The 25,541-nt window shown below is 40.2% G+C and overlaps 1 protein-coding gene across 4 annotated transcripts in view; it reads left to right on the top strand.

Annotated features, from left to right (window-relative positions):
* The window catches only part of DAAM2 (dishevelled associated activator of morphogenesis 2), a 237,998-nt gene that overhangs the window by 98,165 nt on the left and 114,292 nt on the right, over positions 1-25,541 (top strand). For all 4 annotated transcript variants that reach the window (XM_014261243.2, XM_088053801.1, XM_088053799.1 and 1 more), the window contains exon 3: positions 3,595-3,684. In XM_014261243.2, coding sequence (XP_014116718.1) covers positions 3,595-3,684 — 90 coding nt within the window. The remainder of the gene's footprint in view (positions 1-3,594; positions 3,685-25,541) is intronic.

The following is a 25,541-nucleotide window of genomic DNA, read 5'->3' as shown; positions in this document are numbered from 1 at the left end:
TTGTTCCTCCTGCTTCCCTCCAAGGCAGCAGGTTTCCTTTTGTCATCTGTTAGGATCCCGAGTCAGAATATAAAAATAGCCTGCCTAATTCAGAGTCTTCTTTCTTAGCTAGATCCATAGCTTTCCTGTGCAGTGACAGTGATCTTTTGTTCATCTTTTATAGGATGGGAATGAGAGAGGTAAAATTATTTGGAGAGTTCCAAAAGAAGGTCTCATGTCCCTTGTATTTTGCAGGGGTTCCTTGGGTTTTTTTAATAGGGTGAGTTTTGATTGATGGTGTAGGTAGATGAGGACGTGCAGGTCTCTTGAGTTCTTCCCACTCCTTTCTTCTTCTCAGCAAAGGAGCATACTTGCTGAACACTGACTTCAGGAGAGGGAGTTGAGGAGCTTGACTGCTGCTTTGCATTCTGGAGATGTTTCTTTCCCTCATGAATATTCATGATTGCTTCTTGCCCATCTGACCTGGACGCTGGAACCCAGCATTTTACCTCCTAACAAACACTAACTTTTAAAATTAAAGATAAGGGAATTTTCATGTGCTATTTTCCAGGCAGGTGTGTTTGGGTCTGCCTCTGGTGATCCCCTTATGCCTGGAAACCCTGAACAGTTTCCTTGTTACTATGCTAGTGTTACTATACTGAGCTAATATGATGACTTCTAAAGTTCTTTTGGCTTCCTTTACCCTCCTGAGTCACAGGATGCACTATTTTCCCTCTGGATCTTCCATCCTTTCAAACTAACATTCTACGCCTCTGTCCTGAAAAGCATGTCATGATGCAAAATTATGTGACTGGAAGTTGCATATTATTATTGTCTTACTGAAAGCAGATATATCTTTATATCCTTCAATACTGCCATTATCCAGGGCAGTGTCTAGAAGCTGCAGTGTCAGAATCCTGTCCTCAGGGTGGTTTTAGTCAATAGATCGAGTCATTCTTTTGATGATATTGTTGTCTTGACCTGTATTGGTTGAGATCTTCATTTAGTTTATCTTCTGTGCAGAGCTTCTGCTGCTTGTCTGATCTTCCAGCAAACTCCAGAAAAAGCACTATGGATTAGAAAGCCAAATTAGCTGCACTGTAATTAAAAAAAAAAAAAAGAAAAAAAGAAAAGAAGTAAAGTAAGAGCATTCATTAAGCAGGTCAATAAAATAATCATATTTTTTGGTAAGAATTCAGCTGAGCCCAAACAACTCATGTATATGTATATCCTGGCTTCTACGGTGGTTCTTCCAAACCTGACATTTCTGATTTCCTATCTGCCCCTCCTTTCCCTTCCACATGCTTGACCTCTAACAGTATTCCTTTGCTTGTCTTAAGACCTTACATGTAATTTTGCTCTCCCTCTTTCCCCAAGAATGTCATCCCAGCCTGAGTTTTCTAATTGTGTATAGCAAGGATAATACTCCTTGCCTTGCTTGGCTGCCCCCTTGTTTGGAAGCTCACACTAAACATTTCCACATGGTTTGCGCTCTTTTTGCATGGCTAATTTCTTTTTCCCCCTTTAAACTTTTTCTTTTCTAAAATAACCCTCCAGCTTCTTCTACCTTGGGCTGCTGGCACTGACCTCACCTTGTTACTGTTTGCATTTCTTTTGTACCTTTTTGCAACTTAAATCTCTGTGGGCTTTTAAATCTGTCAGCAGCCTATACCAGGCTCAGTGTGCAATTTTGCCCACTGTTTTCACAAGTTTCCCAGCCCTGAATGCTTTCCAAATGAGCCATTGTTGGGCTGAGTTAAAGAGGTATTGTCTCTGCTTGCACAAGGTTAGTGTGGGTGCCAGAATCTGTGTGTACAGCATTTTAGTGCCACGATGTCATCTTGATATTAGACCCCTGGACACTTCCTTCTCCAAATATTTCAAATACATATGGAAAAAACTCAAACCTCTGCCAAAACTGATTCACTGAAACAATACTGGAAGATTTTCTTTCTATTACTGAAACTCTAATTTAGACATCTTCATCTGTCCCTGTTCATGCAGTCTGCTTGCCCTGAAGACCATTCTTTTTTGTTTAATTCTCTTTATTCGCACCTAAAACTGGCAGCTTTGTTTGGAGACCTGTTCTGGTCAGAATTAACTGAATTAACACAGAGGATGTAGCAATCTCTTATTTTATAGTTTTAGAGACGTTGTAAGAGACAGTCCGAAGATTCCCTCATCTGCCTCACGAGCATCGCAAGAATAGAGACTAAGACCCTAAAGACCCCAGGGGACTTTGTGCAGGGGGTCTGGCCTGGTTGAGGTGGATGCTTGCTAAGTGGTTGTTTGAAGGTGTGCTCAACCTACACCACAATAGTGATTGTTTGCAGGTGTTTGCTCTGCTGACACGGTATGCTGCCTTCATTCCTGCTGCTGAGCAGGGACTGGTGAGTAGCAGCCTGTTCTGTACCTCATACCTGCTTCACAGAGCAATGGGTCTTATCACAATGGCCTGTGAATCTCCCCACCTCTTGGCCAACTGCCCCTCGCTTTGAAACTGACTATAAAAGTGACTTTCTAAGTTACTTTCTTAGAGAGAGATCTGCTCAAGGAAGAAGACACCGGCACACCCATCTAGTCCGTTGGTAGCTATAAGCCCCCTTTTTCTCTTTTTACTTTATTCCTCACTACCTCTCTCTCTCTCTCTCTTTCTCTCCTTCTCATCTATCAACCCATGATGCTGGCACTAAAATAAAGATGCATTATTGCTGTTGTGATTTAAACTGAAATCCCTTTGTGTCTTTTTTGCACTCTGAGATCAAGCGAACGTCTCACGACTCCTGCTTGTGTTAGCGGATCATGACAGATGTGCATTGGAAAAGAGTCTGTTGTTATTCACCCTTTACAGAGGAGTAGCTGAAGCTGTGGAATCTGGTGGTCAGTTCCAGATCATAGCATTATCCTTTATTTTACTATTGTAAGCTTGACTCAGCTCTAAGTGGGTATGTTCTACTGAGCTCACTTTTCTTAAGAGACTGAATATGCTGCTCTGATCAACCCAATGTTACACTGTGGAGTTAAGTCCTTTATGTCTGAAATGTCTTTTATGGGGACTGTGCGGTTTAGAGAACAAACATCTGGAAAAACATTTCAACCTGTAGGTTGCTGATGACATGACAACTATCTCATGGCCTTTGCTTGAAAGATAGAGAAATTGAATGATTTGCTTTCTATGGAAGAGCAATTTGGTATTGCCAAAAAAAAAGGCAAAAAAGATCAAAATGATGAAACTGATGAAAGTGTCAAACTTTCAGCCTTTCTCTAAGTGTCATAAGGAATGTCTGTGTCACATAATCCAGTGCTTTGAGTTTTTCACTTCATCCCTTTCATATAATCCTTCCCATCCTTCACTGATCATTAGTATTCGAAGTTTGACACATGGGAGTTGTTCAGGCTGCCTCTCCTCATAGGCTATGCTCTGACAGGGAGAACTCAAGGGAGCAAGGAAATCATCACAAAACCAATAATCATTGGAGTCTTCAGGTGCCACTAAGTCCTCTTGATTGAAGACTAGTCAGACATGCCTGGTCCAGAAACCTCTCAACTTACGAGAAGATATCAGTGCAGCTGTTGACTGGTTTTTTTTCTGTTTTTCTTTTTCTCAATCTCCAGGATGAATTGGATCTCACGGACAAGAACAGAGAGGCTATGTTTGCACTCCCTCCAGAGAAGAAATGGCAGATTTACTGCAGCAAAAAGAAGGTACTACTGTTGTCCTCTTTGGAGGAGCTCACCAATAAATCCTGTGTGCATGTTCATAACTGCATCTTGATTTGAGCTGTTTATCTACTGTTTAGTCAAGAACATGAATAAGTGATGGAAGGAATTTTATCAGCATGGATATGACAAAATTTTCTGATAAGTAATGTATGCACTTCGGATTTCTGAAGAGGATCTTAACATCTTTAAATAGTACACTGTCCCAGTTTTAATGATTTATGTGTTTGGGGTTTTTTTTTTGTTTTATTGTTTGTTTGGGGCTTTGGGTGGGTGGGAGGATGTTTGTTTGTTTTTCTTTGAGCTGAAATGCATTAAGGAACTTTTAAAAACTTTTGTAGGTTGCTTAAAATAGAAAAAGTATTGCTGAAGTCTTTCAGAATGTCTTCAAATATCTCTAAAGTATGCAACAATAGAGATGTCTTAAAACTTGGTAGTTCAAGAGTTTGTAGGAAATGTTCCACAGTGCACTGGAAAGCGAGGAGCATTTGCTCATGTTACTTTCCATGTAACACTTCTCCCTTCAAGGTCTTCAAATTTCTGACAAACCAGTAAAGGGGCAATATATCAGAGACTGATCAATCACACCAATATTTTTCACTGGCAGAATGATAGCCAAGTGAATGGGTAAGTTACATCATTGCTGTGAAACTTCTAAACAAGGAATTTCTGCAGTAATGTGGCATTGGAAGGGTTTTGCTGCTCTAGGAAACACACGGTCAGAAATTAAGATAACCTCAATAATATGTATTTATTAGCATGTTAGAAGGAAGAAGGTGTGGTGAGTTTGTTGGTTAATTTTATTTCCCAAGTGTGCAAGTCATGCTATGAGTGCATCAGTCTTTAAACATAAGTCTCCATAACAGAGGGTGGAAGAGTAGGTTTAGACTTCAATACTAAACCTGGCAGATTTAAATCCTTCTCATGGTCCTTCTGGGGGCTGTGTTTGCTGCCTTTTTTCCTCCAAGTCGGGGCAGTGGCCTTTCTTACTGTGTAATTAAAGAAAACTAGTCCAATCAGGGTGTTTTGCCTTGAGGGTGTTTTTGTTGGTTGGTTGGGTGTTTTTAAACTTCACACAAGGAAGTTAATAGAAATCAATTAATTACAGTGGGTCTGAGCTAGCAGTAGCTCAGAGCTAGCAATAGTCCACAAGAGCAATCTAGGCTCCATTATCTTCAGTTCTATTTCCATTCCATTTTTCCTGCTGGTGCATAGCACTTGCAAGTGGAGGGAAGGTGCAGGCTGATGTGATTAATGTCTGCTTTACATTTTTACTGGCCAGCTCAGCTGGGTTTTTTAGCTCTGGTGGGAGAGGATTTATTTGTAGCTGTCTTAGAGATATCTCACCTCCTGGACAGTCAGCCTTGGCTGGAAGATTTGTGCTTTAATGTATTTAATATGTTGGTTGGATTCATTCATTACATTGGGAATTTTGTTTTTGTTGGGGTTTTTTGTTTGTTTTTCTCTCTGTTCTACAGCAGTGGATTTGATATAAGAATCTTAAAGACTTCCAAAGTTAAAGAAGATGCATACTGGAAAATCTCATAATGCATTTATAATGCAACTTCAGTTAGCTGAATTCCAGCTATGCAAAATGATGTGCTTACTAGGATGGGATACCATGGCCAGATGTCTATTTATTACATTGTAGATACTTTCAGTTACTTGAAACCTTAATTGTCCAGTGTTATTCATTGTTTCCTTCATAGGCAGTCAGAGGATTGGTGATGACATCTCTCTCTAGCCTACTACCTAATCCACCTATCATCATTGTTTTGGAGTGACAGAGAAGCCTGTTCCAGGCTTTGCTTTAAAGCAAAGCCCCCTTTTCCCTGAAGAATTTGCAATCTAAATTTAGCCACAAAGGGTCTGATTTCTCACTTGGCAGAACACTTTCAGCTACCCAGGACAAGTCCCCAGAGGGCTCTGTCTTGCTGATGTTGGGTTCTTGGAGCTTCCTGGCAAACAGGGGTCCTATGCCTTGAGATACAGCAAATGGAAACACCACAGACTAAAAGGTCAAGAAATGCAAACTGAGGCAACTGTTCAAAATTGTTGCTATCAAGTGCCCTTTCTAGTCTAAAAGTAATGGAAAGTCAGAACTGCCTGATTTGATGTAAAGGTGGTGAGATTAGTGGGCTGACTTAAATAAACAAATGTCACTTGCATAAATGAAGCTTAGTCACTGTTGTAGGCACACATTTATCTTGGCAGTCAGATGTTAGATGTAATCTTCTATGGTATTTGATTCCAACATGGTGGCAGAAACCTACTGTTGTATTAAAAACCCATTCCACCTGTTCTTGATATCAAGTCTTTCTGATGAAATGGAGGAAGACAGGTAGGTCTGTGCACTGAAAGTTGTCAGTCAACAGTCCACAGTAATCAAAGGAGACTGAATTCTGCACTGAAATTTCATGATTGTGAATGATTCCTACAGAGTAGCATTCACACAGTATTACACACCCATGCTTGCTTTGGTCACTTCTGGCTATTCTGGGTTCATATCTGAAACTGTTAGTATTAAAAACAAATCACCAATTATTTGACCTAAAAGAGTAGCTCTAGCTAGCAGCTCTAGCGGAGACTTTGCTCTCATTTGTGGAATAGCTATTTGCAAGGAATAAAGGATGGTCTGCTGAAAAATGTTAATGTCTTCTCAATCTCAGCTGTTCTCTACCTTGACATTAATCAGCACAGGATGGACAATGAGAAATGCAGTTGGCTTGACTTGCATCAGAGGAATCATTGATTAGTCACCATTGATGGCACCCTGACCCTCTACCCAAACCACCAGTACATGTTCTAGATTGCCCCTTCCTCTGTAGAAGGAGTTTTCACTTCCTGATTTTGTTAAGTAAAGCCATATGTAGAAAATACAAATTATAACATCCTCCGTGAGTTCAGGTACTTTATTCTGGTTTTGTTTAGAATAATTTTCATGTCTCACCATAAGCTGAAACTTGAACTTAGATAAAACACCTCTATAACTCCTCTCTCTAGATTTCCTGCCAGATATTAGTTTTGCAGGAATTAAATCAAGCACTAGACCAAAATTTCAAATGTATTTATTTTCAAATTTCCAGTGTCAAAGTTTAGAAAACCAGTGTTCTTCAGTGCTGTCTTACCAGGATCTTATACTAACACACATAGTCTCATTAAATACCAATCAAATAATTATATGGAAAGAAAAATATTTCTCATCTATAAACAAGCTCATATTGGGATCCCAAAAAGTGTAGAAAATGCAGGTATTGCACTGCTTCAGCACACATTGCTTTGGATGCAGCCTGTTTCTAAGAATGAGGCCTCATTGTGCGGGCCATAGCTTATTGCCTTCTGAACAACCCTACAAGCTGTTAGACTTACTGCTATTGGAAAGCAAGTAGTTTTATTTTTATGGCCTTCCCTGCCTCCAGAGATTAATTTGTAGGCCTTTGGCTGAGCAGATTTTAGTAGCAAGCACACACATTTTGCACAGTTAAACAAGTTTTAGGGTTTTTTTTCATTTCTGTCTCTCTTTGAAGAAAAAAATTCATAGCAAATCTTTTTCTAAAGTAGTCAGACTGAACTAGCTGGATCATATAGCTTATTTTCAATCAAACAAAAAATACCTAACAAAAATCTCAGTCTTTCAATCCTAATAATATGTTGAGATCTCCAAAATATCTCAGTGTTATCTTGTACTCATGTGATTTTAGTGGTATCCTAGAATAGTTGTTTTGAGTTAATTGTGCTTTGTCTACTCAAGTGAAATTATTTAAACTCAAGTAACAAGGTAATGAGCAGCACACTGAAACTTTCTGGAAGTAGACTTTCATGGCATCTGAGAAAAAGTACATACTTATAATCTGTAAATTTATTCTACTTTTTCTACTACAGGAAAGAGATTCTCCACAGTAGCAAAATAGGATATGAAAATTCAGAGGAAAATTTACTTGAACCATAGTGTGTAACAGCCAATATGCAGAAAATAAAAGAATATCTTTCATGACACCATCCTCTGCAATTATTTTTAAAATAGTTATTAATTATGTTTTTCATCTACCCGATGAATAAAAAAAACTAATAAACTGGATATGAAAGTAGGAGTCAGCAAATTCCTTGGTTCCAAAAAGTCTTTGATTTAAATTGTTTTATGCTTTCAAATAAATGAGTGTCACTGTTATATTTATGCATAAATGCATTTCTCTCTACCTGAAGGAAGGAATAGGTAGTTAGGAAACTTTTCAGAAATATTTTGGCCATGCCATCGTCTTATACATTTTCCCTGAACTTTTTACACATGCTTGGCTGAATACAGCATTCCTTTTTTTTTCCTCTTTCCCTTTCCTTTTTTTTAAGATACATGCTCAAATATATCTGAATCTTTCTGAGCTTTCCAGATCAAGCACTGTTCACTCTTTTCTTTACTGCACTTACCTGTCTTCTATGATAGTCTTGTGGTGAAGTTTCTGGGTTTGCGTGAGCTCACTGTAAGGATCAGAAAGGACAGAGTAGAAGGCACTTTTGTGCATTACACAATCATTAAGAAGTTGAGGTCCTTTGGACCGTGGTCACAGGTGGGTGCTTAACCACTAAGGCTGTAGTCCACGTGCAGAGTGCCCCAGATGTCCTCCTAGAGATTTATACCTCTCTCTCAAAGAAGCAGCATCGCTTTGCATTCAGTTCTCTTTTCCTGACATCAGGGCTGCATCCTCATAGGCTTTGAATTTCCTTTGAGAATCCTAGCCTTAGTGGGACATCAGCTTTTCGTACTTTTACTACCGTCATTTTATGCCATTTGCAGCTCATTTTCACAAACTCCCATTTTGGTCCCATGCTGCCTGTCTAGCATTAATGAAGATAACGTCTACATGTCTGGTTTGGTTTCTTTTCTTTCTTTGAGAGTTTCTGTTTGAGCTTTGCCCTTGAGGTTTGAATTGTCAGCAAAATGTCACCATAAAAAGTATAGCTTGATACTGTGCAGCCGGATATAGAGTGAGATACTTTGAAATCTGCTGGAGGGATCTAAGGTGCTTTTGCAGCTTTTTATATAATTACCATAGCCTACCAGGGATGAACAACAAGATAGATGCAAATATAAAACCTGGGGTCCTCCTTGCCTTTAAAGAAAGCTTTCAGAAGTGAGTGAAAATTTCTGCATTTACTGTTTGTTCTAGGGCTGCTGTGCATCTGTGGTTTTGCACTGTGAAGCACAATTCCGGATTGGTTAAGATGGAGAGAAAGTTACTTCCGTGAAATATTTCTATGCGAAAGTGAATTTGCAGGACTTTTATTCCCAACCCTGAGGTCTTTTCTTTGTGTTTAACACTTCATATGGAGGTTCTAAGAGCATGAGACTGTATTACACTTGATGTACTTAGATAGGAGTTTATTTCTTCAGGTTCCTGCTTTAAAGTAGGAGATACGTATTGAGATCACAGAATCACAAAATGGGTTAGGGACCACCAGTGGGATCATCTGTGGCTAGCAGGGTCATTCTAAAGCATATGGCACAGGATTGCATCTAGACCATTCTTGAATATCTCTGTCCAGGAAAACTCCACAACCTCTCTGGACAACCTATTCCAGTCCTTGGTCATCCACACAGTAAAGAAGTTCTGCCTCATATTTAGGTGGAACTTCCTGTACATCAGCTTCTGCCCATTGTCTCCTGTCCTATTGCTCAGCACAACAAAGAGTCTGGCTCCATCTTCTTGGCATCCTCCCTTCAGATACTGATAGGCATTGATAAGATCCCCTCTCCATTTTTCCTTCTCCAGGCTGACCAGGCCGAGGTCCCTCAGCCTTTCCTGGTAAGACAGATGTTCCAGTCCCTTAATCATCTTTGTTACCCTCCACTGTATTGGCTTCAGGGGCTCCATATCTCTCTTGTACTGAGGAGCCCAGAACTGGACACAGCACTCCAAGTGTACCTCACCAGGGCTGAGTAGAGGGGCAGGGTCACCTCCCTCAACCTGCTGGAAATGCTCTTCCTAATGCAGTCCAGGATACCATTGGCCTCCTTTGCCACTGGGCCCACTGGTGGCTCATGGATGGCTTGTTGTCCACCATGACCCTCAGGTCCTTCTCCACAGAACTCCTTTCCAGCAGGTCAGCCCTAGCTGTCAGCCCTGTGCTGGTCCATGAGGTTATTCTTCCTAAGGTGCAGGACTTACTGCACTTACCTTTGCTGAGTTTCAGATGGTTCCCTCTGACCATCTCGCCAAACTGTCGAGGTCTTTCTGAAGGGCTGCACAGCTCTCTGGGGTATCAGCCACTCCTCGCAGCTTTGTGTTGTCAGTGAATTTACTGAGGAGGCATCAGCTTCTCCATCCAAATCATTGATGAACATGTGAAACAATACTAGGCCCAGTATTGAACCTTGGGGGACATCACTAGTGAAAGATCTCTAATTAGATCCTGGGCCACTAGATCCCTCTGGGATCTGCCATTCAGCCAGTTCTGAGGTATTCAGGAGATGATACACCTTCCCTAAAGAAGAGAGAAAAAGGACCTTCATCTGGTCTCATTTAGTGATACAATATGCCAGATGAAGATCACATTTTTGTGTTGTTTGAGTCTGGGTTTTTGGTATTGTATTGTCTGTTCTGAGCTACAAAAGCCCTTTGGGGTTCATCCTTTCTGTATGAAGACTGCCAAGCATGTGGTTGTCCCATAATAAATGAAGTGGGTTGCTTGAAGTTGTATTGTTTTTAATTCTATCTTCTTGCATTATTTTTTCATCTCTGAAATAGTCTTAGACTCTGCTATTGATTTGGAATATTAAACTGTTTGGGTTATGTATTTATAGCTTTAAGGAACACTTAATGTGTCCCTTATAAGTTCCTTTCTTTAGAGTTGTTATTCCATGTGCTGTATCTGGGAACAGCAGATGTGAACGTAGAAGTTGGTGTGCTGCAGTATTTGAGAAGCCATTTGTAAAGACTCACAGTTTGATGAGTCATGGATGGGACTTCATGAGGGATTTTTTCACAGCTCTCCAGGAAGTCTAGAAAGGGAGTGTGGGTGGATGTGAGGGTGAGTACTTTCACTTTGTGTTCCCCGGGAAGTATGGAAAACACAGGGTAAACCTCAAAGCACATGTGATAGGCTAACAGCAAGAGCACTTGGTGGAAAGTAGGAGGCTGAAGAAGCTGTGTGTGAATGCTTAGTGTAAGCAATCCCACAGTTAGCAGTATTGATGGCTAATCAATGAAGGTGTCTCATGGCCACAGGTCAAAGGGCAGCAAAGCCACACTGGATATGAAGAATATATTATACTTTATTTGAAGCCTTTGATATATCAGAAAATCATTTCTCTTCCTACCAATTCTTTGGAAGTTTGTGGCTGAAGTTCAGCTTCAGTCAACATTTTAATTTCATGTGATATTCAAACCTTGACAATGACCTGAACAACCTGATCTAATTTTGACAATAGCTCTGAGCAGGTCCCTTCTTCTCAAGGCCCCTTCCATCCTAAATTGATTTGTGATTCTCTAAACTGTTCATAAATCAAACTGGGAAAGCAGCTGTATGGCCCTATAAAGAAAGGGAGCATCAATAAGGCTTCATGCAACCTCCTGTATACTGTCCTGTATTATTGCTATGACACCAGCTCCTTGAAACAGGCTGTAGCAGATGCTGTTTGGTTCCCTCCCAGTGCCTGGGATCCATGGTTGCATTTTGTCTGGGAAGACTGCATGACTTCCTTAGCTCAGAACAGTGCTGGTGAAACAGTCTGAAATGTGGAATCTCTCAAATTAATTCTCTGAAAATAGACTTGCTTTCAGTTTGCCTAGGGCTCACTGGAAATGTCGTAGCACTGGGAAGTCACAGTGGGAGGATGTTGCCCTTTGCAAACCACAGCATTCCTTCAGCTTGATGTTTGGAAAGTGCCAGCAGTTGTGGAGTTAATTTCCTTTTTTCCCACCAGCATCTGTTCCTTTTTCTGTTAGAATGACTTCATGTTCAGATGTTTGGAATGATTTGTTAGCTTGACACCGACATTGGGTCATTTCAGTATCTTTAGTCTAGGTATAGAAGACAGGCACATGACCTCAAAAATTACTTTGCTATAAATGCAAGTAGGTTTAAGAAAATCAAATTCAGAAACTCTGGCTTATGGCAAGTACAGGATGTAACAGAAAACAACAAAATGCTGCAAGAGTGTTACTAATGCAACAAAAACACACATTTCCTCATTGTGTACTTGGGTCTTTTCATTGTGAAATAGCTGTTTGATTGATGGTACTTGTGTTGAAGCAGTAGCTGCCAAATTAGGGCAGCACCATTAATACAATGTAAAATAAAACCTAAAATTATATACATCTTCTACATCATTTAATGCAGAGAACGTGTTCTCACTGGAAAATAAAACTTGGGGTTCATGTAAGACACCATCTCATTCTTTTATAGTTTAATATAATGAATTTAGAAATTTTATCTCACATAATTATAATATAAATTTGTTGATACTGCCCGATTATTTTTTAAGCAGGTCAGCATACTTGAGAAGAATCATTGCCAGTTTTTTTTTGTAGTTTTTTTTTGGAGCTCCTGTAATTGTTTCTTCATGTTTTTTACTTGTTATTTTTGGTTCTATAGTAAAGACCTCAAAGTGTATACTTGAATAAACAATATAGTAGGCTTAATGATGTTAGAGACTCCTCAACTTTTTTTTCCTTGAAGTCACTCTTGTAATGGTTTAATGTGTAAGCTTAGTGTCAAGAAGGCAAAAATGCATGCACAATTCAGATGATATGCCATTATTACAGCTTGGAATTGTGACGCCTAAAAGACCACATTGTAGCGGACGTAAAAGGAGATAACAAGTTTTTCCAAGTTGTCTGCTTTATTTGGTTTATGCTTTCCATGTTGCAATGCCAACAGTTGCAGACTCATTTATTTATCCTAGTTTAAGAGGTGAGTCAGGGTGTTGAAATTATATATTTATTTATGTATAATTGAAAAGTATTTTCTTCCCTGCCCCCCATGGGAACAGCATGAAATACTTTCAGTTTCTTCTTCCCTCTCCTCTCCCTCTCCAACAAAAAAAAGTTTAGTTGTTCCTTAAAAAATGCCTTCTTCCCTCCTGAGTTCAGGCTGCTGAACACATAAATGCCATAAACTTGCTATGGTATTTCCTATCTGAGTATGCAGAATTTTTGTGTCCATCTTGCAGGTCTGTGTTTTTCAGGTGAGCTACTAGAGCTTCAGTTGAAGTTATAATTCAACACTAATTAAAAATCAGGCCCAAAAGAGTCCTGAGTTAAAAAAATGTCATCATCATGCCTAATGCTGTGTTTAGGCATGTTATGGCAAATTTGATTTGCCTTCTGTAGGAGTTTTGGGAGGACTCAGTGGAAGCAGATGTGACACTAGCATGAAAAAAAACAACAACAACAACAAAAAAAACCAAACCCCAAAAAAATCAAAACAAAACCACGTTTATCCAGCTGTTGTCCTGCTAACATGGTGTAATTTGATGCACTTAAGAACAAAAATAATGGCAAGCAGTCCAATTCTGCTGCATGGGAAGTACATGTAAATGCTGATGTCTGTCCTCTTGCAAAAGTTCTAATTCTTCACAATCTGAGTATGAGCCCATCCTGATGATGGCGTGTAATAATAACAACATATACTCTGTACAATGCTGTTCTCACCATTCAGATTTGTCTTTGGTGGATAAGCAAGAGCAGAGAATATGAAATAACAAATACATTTCTGTGGTGTGTGAAAAGCAAATTTGGTAGAGGTCAGGGCCCACTCTGAATTTCATCGAGTGTTCACAAGCCTTAAAAAAGCTAGTGAATACTGAGTAGGAAGAATTGCTGAATTCATATTTTTTAGTGAGAAGTTTAGAAATGGGCACAGTAAAGAGTTATTGTCAGAATACAGTGACATCCATGAAGAGAAAGGAAGGAATTGTCTTCTACTTCCTGGAGAGTTGTTTAGTTTTCATTGTATTCAGATGTGATAGTTTCAGATAGTTTCAGCTACACACGTTGAGGTGAAAATGACACTGTCGTTTGTGATAATTCAGTCATCTGTTAAAAGGCACAGGTTACCCCAAACACTTTGTAGAAGTGTTGTAGTCAGCAACCTCAGGATCTCGTCCAGGGAAGCAGCAGGATTCTGGGGACCAGCATGAAACACCAAAGAGATGGGCTCCCAGTTCATGAAACCATTTATTCAGCATGGAACAAACTCAGGTCGAGAAGAGAGAGCTCTGAACAGAGGCACAGCAGGGGTTTTTGAGGGACAGAACCCCCGAGGGTCTCCAACTTTGAGGGTGGAGTTCAGGGTCAGGGACCAGTAGAAATACACCAAAGGAGAGCCCCACCAGGGACTCAAACCCAATCAGAACACCTGGGCCGCCCTTCACAAGGGGTTTGGGGTGGGACAATGTTAACTCTTTGTCTCCCCCTGAGGCCACTGCCACATAGAAGTACTAAGTGAGAGAAACGAAGGCTGGGAGAAACAGTTTTACCTGAGTTTACGGAAAAGGCGCAGATAAATCCACTGAGTGATACACTCAAATACTGGGCTAGCAGCTTAAGAGCCGTAGGCCTCTCAGACTGTATTTATTTCCTTTGTTCACCAGTTCAACAACTACTAACTTTTTTTCTTTTTTTTTTTTTTTTTCTATAGTGAAGGGTTAAATGATGGAGGGAAATGGAAAATACTTTGGCTGCCCTGGCCATCTTACTGTCATCATGCTTAAAAATGGGCCCAGAGCAGAAGTGAACTAAAGCAAGCAGTGTCACTGGAAAAACAGACAGTGGACATGTTATGAACAGTGAAGATAAACCTTTTAGAACTTGATATTAAAAAATTACCTTGTGTGCTTCCAGAAGGACTTGTCCTAAATATCTCTGCTGGCTCTAGCTAGGTGTGTCTTTGGTAGTTCAGTGTGTCTCTGAGCACAGTAAGTGACATTTCATTTCCATCATCAAGGAACATGCAGTGTATTTGCCATGAATTGCAGGTGATTTCATTTGATTTACAGAAGATTTAAAGTCATTGCTTATTGGAGATTAACAGTAGGACAAAAAGATAAATTTGGAGGCTCAGTTACAGAGTCTGGGCCCTTCTGTGGCTTTTCACATTGCCTAAAGAATGCCAGGAGGAGGAGGAAAGGAAGTGAAAAAGGAGATAGAAAGTGACAACATTCTAATGTGGTAGGAATACATTTAAAAACAGTGCTGTTGGAAAGGAGACAAGGTAAGCTGGTTGGGAAGGGAAAAAGTCCCTTTCTGTAAGCATGGAATGTTGACCATAAGCTTAACAGGGTTAATGGAAATGTACACACAGTACCTGTATAAACACAGAGTAAACAGTAGTAGAGACAATGCAGAGTTTGTTAAGAAAGCAATAGAATATGTCCTGCTACTGCTGTTTAAGGCTTGTTGGGATAGTGATAGATTGTTGGCTTCACCTGCCACAGATTACACACATTACTGCAGGATGTGACCCCAAGATTGCTGCAGGTTTGTGGGAACAGAGCAGTGCTTCAGGAGTGCAGCCTAAGTCTACAGCCACACACCCACTGAGCAGGCCATGTCCATGAGAAACATTTTGTCTTCTTCTGAAGACCCTCTGGGTAGAATGATCATGATTCAGTCTTCTGACTGGTAGGATTCTCCCTAGTGGACTTTTTCCTTTACATCCAAAAGAAGTGGATGGGCTGAGGAAAGGTAGGCTCCTGAGTATGCATTCATTGAAAGTGCAGAGAATTAATGGATCCCCTTATTTGGCAGCTTATTATTTAGATTATACGCTTATCAACACCAAAATATCAGCTGGTTGATTTATGACTTGTGAAAAGTAGAGCATGTAACAGGTATTAACCATGAATATGGACTTCAGGTAATAGTACAGAAGGATCTTTATGCAGCAACAGAATCAGAAGAGCTTACTCAGCAGGAAACCAACTTCCATGGCAGAGGCTAAACATTCAGCAGATCAACAATGTTTAATATTGTTACACTTCAATTTGGCAAGAAAGTTTTGTCCTGGGGGCAGAAATCACAGAAAATTTCAGTGTGGCCTTAGCTGTATGATTAAGTAGTTCTGTAAATATAGGAGGCAAGTTATCTTCCTGGTCACTTCACCCACTATACCCTGATGATGGTGGGATCCCCATCCTATAGCTGGGCTGAGTATGTTTGAAGAGGGACAAGAAGACTTGTATGATCTGTAAGTGATAAGAAGAGGCTGCTGCAGTCAGTGCTGGCAGCAAGTTTACATCTGTCTATTGAGGAGAATGATAAAACACGAAAAGAAGATGAAAGAGAAGGGAAGGTGGGTTCTTAAAACTGGACGTACACTATGCAATCCTACTAAAATATAAAGTTCCTTAAGACAGACTCTCTTCATCAGTAATCTATTGTTAGTCTTATGCCAGATATGTTTATTGTAAACTTAATCTTGCTTTAAACACTACAGTTATACATTAAAATCAGTGGTTGAGAATTCTGAGGTTTCAAACAACACTAACTCATACCTTCGGCTCAAAGCAATGCACCAGCCGTCTTTTTGCCTGCCAGTTATTTCACTCTAATCTATTTTCTGTGAGAAACTCTCCCTGTGTGTGTATGCAATGGATGTCTTGTATTTTCTGGAGGACAAGAAATAAAAGTATGGCCTTGATCACCCTACTGATATCAATTAGGAATAATTTTTTGAAGGGGTTTTGAGTTTTAGAGGAGGCTGGAAATGACACATCATATGTACAACTAAGGTACTTTTACACATCCAACTGTGTACACATAAGGTACAACTTTTGGAGAATCTGTATCTTTGCTCAGGAAGCAAAAAAAAAAGCGAGAGATGGCACAGTTATTTCAAAAAAAAATCATAATTAACTTGACTGGAAATTTTTCAGCCCTGGTAGAGCCCACCATCTTTCAAAAATGGCTGATAATCTATGGATGCTAAATGTGAGTAGCAAGCAGGGAGCACAGTGCCTGTGGAAAAGCAGGCCACATAACTTTCTCAGACTTGCCTGAGAAAGCGGCCTGGGAAATTATAAGGAGGAATCAAAACAAACCTCAGAGATAGAAGACAGCATTGCAGGTGTTGTTTGTCAGTTTCTTGTTTTCTCGCAAGGGAAGGTCGAGGGGTGGTGTACGCCACTGACCAATGATGGTGATGTGTTAGTTCACTGACCAATAAGAGTTTTACCTTTCTGGACTTTCATGTATTGGTCTATAAAAGAAGATCTGAGGTAATAAACCTTGTTCTCCTGTTCAACTCACGAGAGAGTCTGTGTCACACTGCCTTGCTATTCCCAATATAGTGTGACAATAATCCATTTTAATTTCTAAAGTCTGGTGAATTTCTACAGCACTGAAGCTTCTCTCAGTATTAGGAAATACTTTCTAAGCAGGAATCCTCTTTGTTCATAGATATATCCCTTCTTCACTTTTATACTTTATTAAATTTTTTTACATTGAGTTCCACATTTTGACCGTATTAGGTATTTTGTAATATAAATAATAACCTGAAGCCTTTGACTCTTCCTTTGAAACAACAGTTAGTAAGCAGCATAAGAAGTCATAATTAGGTTTGTCAAGTTACTGGCAACAGGGCAGAGCTCAGACTAAATGAAGCGAAAAAAGAAAAAACCCACCCTGTGATCCATTAAGGAAAATACCCCTGTGTCATAACGCAGTGAACTGTATGTATGGATATACCTGACCTTCGTGAGAGGCAATTAGAACTTCACGGCTTGAACAGTAGCACTCTTTCCTAGGTTAAGAACTCACTGGATGACCGGGCCCAGAGAGTGGTGCTGCATCCAGCTGAGGGCCAGGCACCAGTGGTGTCCCTCAGGGATCTGTGAGGGAGCCTGTTCTGTTCAATATCTTTATTGATGACAAGGATGAGGGTATTGAGTCTTTCATTAGTAAATTTGCAGACAACACTAAGCTGGGAGTGTGTTGTTGATCTGTTGGAAAGGAGGAGGGCTCTGCAGAGAGACCTGGAACATTTAGATGAATGGGCAAAGTCCAGTGGGATGAAGTTTAGTAAGTCCAAGTGCTGAGTCCTGCATTTTGGCCACAAAAACCCCCTGCAACATTATAGACTGGGGACGGTGTGTCTGGACAGTGCCCAGGTGGAAAGGGGCCCTGGGGGTACTTGTGACAGCCAGCTGAACATGAGCCAGCAGTGTGCCATGGTGGCCAAGAAGGACAATGGCATCCTAGCCTGGATCAGGAATTCCAGCAGGAACAGGGAGGTCATTCCTCCCCTCTACTCAGCCCTGGTGAGGCTGCACCTTGAGTGCTGTGTCCAGTTCTGGGCCCCTTGGTTCAGGAAGGACGTTGAGACACTTGAGCATGTCCAAAGGAGGGCAACAAGGCCGGTGAGAGGCTTGGAACATGAGCCCTTTGACAAACGACTGAGAGAGCTGGGGTTGTTCAGCCTGGAGAAAAGGAGATTCAGAGGTGACCTTATCACTCTCTACAACTTCCTGAAGAGTGGCTGTAGTCAGGCGGGGGTTTGTCTCTTTCACCAGGCAGCAGCTGACAGAACAAGAGGATACTGTCTTAAGCTGCACCAAGGGAAATTTAGGCTGGATATTAGAAAAAAGTTTTTCACTGAAAGAGTGATTAAATATTGGAATGGCCTGCCCAGGGAGGTGATGGAGTCACCATCTCTGGATGTATTTAAAAAAAGACTGCATCTGGCACTTGGTGCCATGGTTTAGTTGAGGTGTTGGGGTGTAGGTTGGACTCAATGATCTTGAAGGTCTCTTCCAACCTGTGTAATTCTGTGAAATTCCTCAGTTGCATGCTCCAACTGGTCATTAATAAATATTCTCTTTTACTAAGTTGTATAGTAGTCTGCTTTTGTGGCAGAAGGATTATTATCTGCACATCAATAGCTTAATTCTAGGGAGAGAAGTAATGCTTGTTTTTATCAGTCTGGGTAAATTTTGTTTAAAAGGCTTGGATATAGCTTCCTTCCCAAAACTCTGAGACTATTTTTATAAATGCTAGTCATGAAGTCTGAGAAATGGAGCGGTAACCACATCTGTCTAGTGAATGTCTCAGTCCTATGGTCTGTGCTGTTTCAAAATTAGCATCTCTTGGGACATGGTTGGCTTTTTGGAGGCATAAACTATCTTAAAAGCTTAGATGCTCCACTTCTGAATTAGCATTTTGTCCCACAGCAGATCAAATACATTTTGTGTCTTTTAATGAAAACACTTTTTATTTGTGAAACTTTGGCTGCTCTGAACTGAGACATAGCCAATAGAATGGACAGTGTGTTAAAAAATGTTTCTTTGAAAGCTCAGTTTCTTAAAGTGAAGGAAAATCAGCAGGTCAGACATGAAAAAAGGGAGAACAGTGATTTGAATGAGAGTGCAGTACAACTTATGTGGATTGATTCTTGGCTGTACCACAGATTTCCTGTGTCATTGGGTTCCGTATAATTGTCTGCATCCCATTTTTCCTGTTTCTGCTGATCTCACTGATAGAGACACTGAAAAACGTTAATTTCTTGAAGGACCTTTGTCAGTATGCAGTGCAAAGTGATGAAAGATTAATTCAGCATTAATAGCAGATGTTGTGATGAGTTGAATCTTTACATCTCTGAAGGGAAAAGAGTTGCACTTTTGGGAAATGAAGAACCAGTAATAACTATCTTCCACCCTTCAAGCAAACAGAAACCCCACCTTGTTTCTAATGGCCAGAATATTCATGTGAGGAGCAAGGGTCATGCCCTTCACTTTGAAACAGAACATGGACATGAATCGGAATACTGCACATCTCACATGAACATTTTACCAGCTAAGCTGCTATTGTGAAGAGTGTGAATGGGCTTCAGCGAGTATAGTGGTTTAGGTTTGCCAATTTGAGTTTCCTGGCCAACACACCAAATAATGTAGTAGGTTAAGCACTGACTAAAATCACCAGTGCACCTACTAGAATTATTTACTCATTTCCTGCTGCAAGATATTAATTAGAAGGAGGGCAAAGCAGGCTCACTTCTTAAAAGGTATATAGAAAACTTTATTAACAGAACTAAAAGAATAAAAATAATCAGAATAAAACCGTCAGATTCACTTTTCGTCCCCCTACCCGACTTCTTTTCTTTCCCAACTGACAACGTAGAGACAAAACCTGGGATTTTCAATCAGTTACCACCTCTACAATAGTCTTTCATCAGTTCTTGTAGGGAGAGGGGTTTTCTCTCACCAGGCCATTGAGACTTCTCCACAAGAAGCAGTTCTCTTGTGGCTTTTAATTTCCATGAACAGCAGCTACCCAGGAAAAAATCAGCAATCATGAAGCTTCTCCCATTTTCACAGCCTTCCCACAGCTGAGTTAATGGTCCATATAAACTATTATTTTAAGGGTGAGCTGTTCAGAAGCAAAGGCTCTTTTAATCTATCTCTGCAATCATCTTCGTCTCTGGGAACAGAGGCCTTCTTCTTCTTTCCCTGGGGGCAAAGGGGTCTTCTTCAGTCTTATTTCTGTCTCTGTTCAAGCTTCTCATGGAATCACAGCTACTTCAACATCTGTTTTGCTTCATTATAGATGCCTCTGCTCACATCTACAGTTTGAACACTCCATCCCCCCATACTTTCTCATTAATTAAAGGGGGTATTTTAGTGTATCACAGTCCATCTCCATGGCCTTACCAAAAGAATTTTCAACCCAATACTAAGGCATCTTCTCATTCTCCTTCCATGCACAACTTGACTCCTTTACTGACCTTGGTGTCTTCATGTTGTCTTCTACATGTCCTCACTCTGTCCTTTTCTTTCACCCAAGAGGAGGATCGAGGTCTGCAGGTCTCATCTGTGCACTGAGAGAGTTAATACCTCACCAAGGCCTGCAGATGGTCATTATGGTTTCTGATGGACAGTGGCCAAAGCAGTCACAGTGATGAATTTCAGGTCGCACTGGGCCCCTCCCCCTGCCCGGCAGCCACTGGGGCCATGCAGGGGGCTGTGGTGGAGGGGGTCTGGCCCAGCCCAGGGCCACTCCTGGGTCCCAGCAGACCCCAGTGCAGGTCAGTGGCTGGGTCAGGGCTTAGGGCCAGCAAGATGCAGCCACAGCTTGGCCCAGCTCTGGCCGGGGCCCCACAGCCTCCCATCCACTGTTTGGCCACCACTGGGGTCTGGCCCAGCTCTGGCAGGCCGTGCAGGCCACAGCAGAGTGGGACTGGCCCAACTGGCACCCAGATACCTCTTCAAAGCTGGAAGCAAGAGAGAGCTTTCCCAGGCTTGCCTGTCTTTAAAACATGAAATTCACAGAGGCAGACCCACCTTCTAAATGGTTTAATAGGTTGTCAATTCTCAGAACTAGCCAGCTATTGTTTTTTTCCAGGCACAAGGAAGGTCTTAGCATTTTCTCAGAAACATCATTTCCATGAGTGGCTTCTTCCCTCCTCACCAAGTATCAATTAATGCAGAACCAGCACAAGCTGAGAATCTTAATGCAGCAAAGCCTTCATCTTAATTGATGTAAATCATGTTAAAATTTCAGTCAACTGTCATCAAAAAAAATCCCAACACCCCCTGAAAAATGACCAGTTGTTTGTAATCAGGATTCCAGTTCCCATTGCTTTTCAATAGGAAATTAGAAAAAAAAAATGTCTACAGGGGCTATGATAAATTATATATTTCACTTTTTCTTAAATTTTTTAAGTTTCTTGTAATGACTTGAAGTCCAGGATTTATATTTTCTGAGCTGTATGTGATGATGCTGGCCTTTCAGACCAGGTAAAATATCCCATCTTCCAGCTCTGTGATGTACTCAAATGATGTGTGAAGGCTGTTGAGAGGGGGAACCACACTAACCTCAATGTGGCAGTTGCAAGGAAATGCACTTCTTTGTGACCCAGGTATAAACTTGAGCATGCAGTGTCTGGACATGATGCAGTGAACAAGCTTGGACAGCAATCTATATCACAGTAGCCGCATTTTATATTCTTCATCTGTCTTTGCACATTGTTTTTATTGATCCAGAGAGGAGCTCAGTGAACACTGTCATGGTTTCCTGTCCAAGAAAGGTTTTAAACCCACATTTTCTAGCATCAGGTGTGTAGCTTGTTCCCATCCTGTTCTAAACAATGCAAAACAGTAAGGTCAGCTGTTTGCCCTACTGAAGAGACATGCTTGAGAAGGAAGTCATGTTGCCAGTGAATAGATGTCATCCCAAGAGTAGCCATGCTTGTCCTGTGACATCTGTAACAGATGATGTGTTTCTTGCTGCATCTGTTCAAGGAGGAAGTTTTATGTCATAGCTTGCCTGTTAGAAGGGCTTCATGAGTCATCAGCAATTTTTCGCAGGGATATGTGTATGTGTGTGTGTGTGTGTGTGTGTGTGTGCAGGTCATGGCAAAATCCATGTAATGGTTAGACACCCAGGGATGGCAAGAACCTGGGGAGTTAATATCCGTTGTCATCGCATAAAAATAACCTGATATAAATGATAGTAAAAATAAAGGAGTACTGGGTTTAGTATCAGAGTGTGCCAGTCTGTTTCTAACTCTGACAATGAGTTTTAATTGTCATGTCAGAATATATACCTCTGTCTCCTTCTGTAGGAAAGAAGCCTTCTAAAGCTGCTAATTTTGTGGATGTATTTATTAATGCTTTGACATGCTCAGAATTTCAGGATGTGCTCTGGAGAGCTGCTAAATATTTTTGGAGCTGACTTGGTGCAGAGTAAAATAACAATGTGCCATCACTGGAAACTGAAACCCAGTGCTTACCCCAAAAGAGCTTCAGAGCAGGCAGTTACTCTACAGGCTTTCCCTGTGCTGTTTCTTTCAAGACTGAAATGATCTTGGATAAATACCATATAAATAGTGTCTTTAATTTTCATGATCCACTAAGTGATGATTCTCTGGCATTCTGCATGATCTTTGTAACACTAGTGTTAGATACTTCTTTTTAGAGTGTTGCAACAAAGGCAGTGGTCTGTAATTGACAGACATTGGCTTGCTTGAGTGTGTTATGGAAATCTTTGTATTGCAAAGACTTGTTGCACTGACATGGCATCCAGTAAAAGGCTCTGGTCTCTAGAGAGCAGCTTGCCCAGTGGATCAAGTCTCCCAGGATTTTCAGAAAAGGTGTTCAAGATCAGCTGAGCTGAGCACATTTTGCTTTATTTTCTTTCATTTTTGATTGGTTCAGATGATCCAAATATTTGCAGAACTCCATTAAGTCCTATTTGGGATAAAGTCGTAAGTTCCACTTTCCACCAAGTCATGGAGCCTGTCCAAATTAGTGTCAAAGCCGATATAATACCTCGGCTATATTGCAGGCTTGTATAGTATCAAGGTCTTGTTTTCACAGCAGTTACATAGTTGTTACTTCCATGAAGGATGATATGGCCCCTTATAAATTCCACAAGCTGGTGCCAGTTTTTTAATGTAATATTTACACTCTTCAAGGAGCTAAAAGAAGGCTTTGCTTTAATAGATCCTGTCAAGATGAAAAACGAGGCATGGGACCACCTTGCTTTGAGACAATTTATTGCTCAAGTAGCCAGATAAGATGTCAGTCTGAAGGCATGAGATTTAGAGGAGCAACAAGTCAGCCATAGCTCAAGGTAGTCACAGGTTTCTTCTTCACACAGCAATATATAGCCTTTTGGTCCAATAGGAAGTTGACATGAAACTTGTTTTTACTTATTAACCTATCACCTTTGCTTATTTTTGCTGCTCTGTGTCTGTCTCTTAGCCACTAAGCTGACAGGTCATGTACTCATACACACACCTCTATTGCAATTTCTAGATCTCTAACTTAATCTATAAATCACACTATTACAGTTCAAACTTCAAACTATTTTACTTAATATAATTTCTTACATACTCGATGTATATTCTTACTTATAACTATTGGAACATAAGTTTATAATTTCTCTACCCAATGTCTGTGTACCTTCATCATTACATTAACCTAAGCTCTTTCTAAGGCTGCAGATTGAGCCCCTCAGAATCTGTGGAGTTTTCTATTTTTCAATTTCCCACAGATTCCTTCAGCTAATATTTTTCCTTATACTGATGAGTTATTGTTTCCAGCTTTTGATACCTATGTGGCTTTATATATTAAAGCCTCATTTTTACTTTTTTTTTCTGTTGGTTGGGTTTTTTGCCCTTCTCTGTACTCTTGGGGCAAGGGAAACATTTTGCCATTATCTTCAAGTTGCTTTGCAGTTTTCTCTGAATATATTAAAAACAAAACACAAAAACCCCCTGTTGTTACACCCTACACCACAGACTTACTTGCTTTTTATTTTCAACTCATCTTCCCCTTCTTGAGAGAAAGCCTGGTACAGCAATCTTTTAGCATGGACAGAACTCACATAATTTAGGCAGTTAAATGTTTGGGGTTTTTTTTTCCCAATTGCTCTGATGCTGCAAGTGTGAAGTGACTCTCTGTCAAAAGAGATCTGTTAAAAATGTCACTCAGGAGATTGCTATAAATAAGTCTAATGGCTTCATGGGGCTGAATAAAAATCTACAGGCTCATCCTGAATATAAATAGCTTTCTGGGACTTTATATTGAAATAGAATACCAGGTTTTAACTACATTATTATTATTTATTCCAGCAAAGTTAAACACATGTTGACAACCATAAAATTCTGGTGTGAGCGGGGAGTATGCAAGATCAGTGAGACTGAATGGACTCTTTCGTTTGATATGCTTCTATACCAAAACAACTTCAGAAACTGAGGATTGCTTAGTGGGGTATCTGCTAAAACTTTTTTAACCTCAGCAATGTACATCTTCTCTCTGGGCTTTAATTCAGGAAAAAAAATTTACACTTTGTGTTCCACTGAAATGTTTTTTCCCAGTTTTAATAAAAAAAATAAGGACTTACAGACTAAGAGTTCCAACTAATTTGTAATGAATGGAGAATGGTCAAAAGCAGGATATGCCAAGGACCTTGCCTCATTGTCAAGCTAATCATACATGATATACTTTAGGATATCAGAATCTTCTTGTCATTGGTTCTGATTGTGAGATTTCTTGTGGTTTGTGTTCAGGTAGGAAATTGTTCAGAATTTTGATTTTTTCCAAGTGTATCTATCCTGATGGTTTTCAGTCTGCATGTTTAACAAAGACATCTAGAAGTGTTATCTGTACCATTCAAGAATTTATACTTATTTTTCCCTCTAAAGAATCTTAAGGACAAAAAAATAAGCTACAGTTTTATTTTGGAATATAAAGGATGAGTTCAGGTATTCCTTAATTTATGTGTGTTTATTTTTTTATTTGGAATACAGAATAGAGGCAGGAGAAATATTCAGAATACATGTATTGACTGTTCTGAAAGTGGTCTTGTCAGGTGTACTCTGCAAACTGTTATGGTTGTCACTAGGACTTTTATAATTCTCTGCAGAGAAAAATTTCAGGTCACATGAGCACTTGCACTTCAGATGGGTGGCTCAGCCGGGTTCCCTGCAGAATTACCGTACTTTATACTTCTAGATAAGCTCCCTATTTCTCTTTTTCTCTTTGAGGATGATAAGATTATCATATAAAAGTCATACTGTATTTATCTATTATAATTTTTAATTTATTTTTCTATTGTCAAGCTAATATATTGTTATTTGCAAGCAAGGTTAACATCTGCCAAGTGTGAAGCTGTTGTCAGTGTTGTGACTGCCACTAGGTATTATTCTGCACAGAAAAGGGCAGCTAAAGGCACTCTACCAAAAACATGTGGTGTGGCCATTCTTACTTGTGGTGACCTACAGCTGACCTGGAGGCCTCAGTTATAAATAAACCCAAATTTATAACTGGCATATGATTGATTACATAATTACCTTGCTTATGTAACTCAACAAGTGAGGCCCATTGGAGAGCAGGCCCAGGCTGTTGG

The sequence above is a fragment of the Pseudopodoces humilis genome, chromosome 3 (assembly GCF_049639895.1).
Source record: "Pseudopodoces humilis isolate 2021_Gansu_Grassland_sample_001 chromosome 3, ASM4963989v1, whole genome shotgun sequence".
Taxonomy (NCBI): domain Eukaryota; kingdom Metazoa; phylum Chordata; class Aves; order Passeriformes; family Paridae; genus Pseudopodoces; species Pseudopodoces humilis.
Note: the sequence above shows the minus strand (reverse complement) of the source record. Positions and strands in the feature narration are given on the sequence as shown.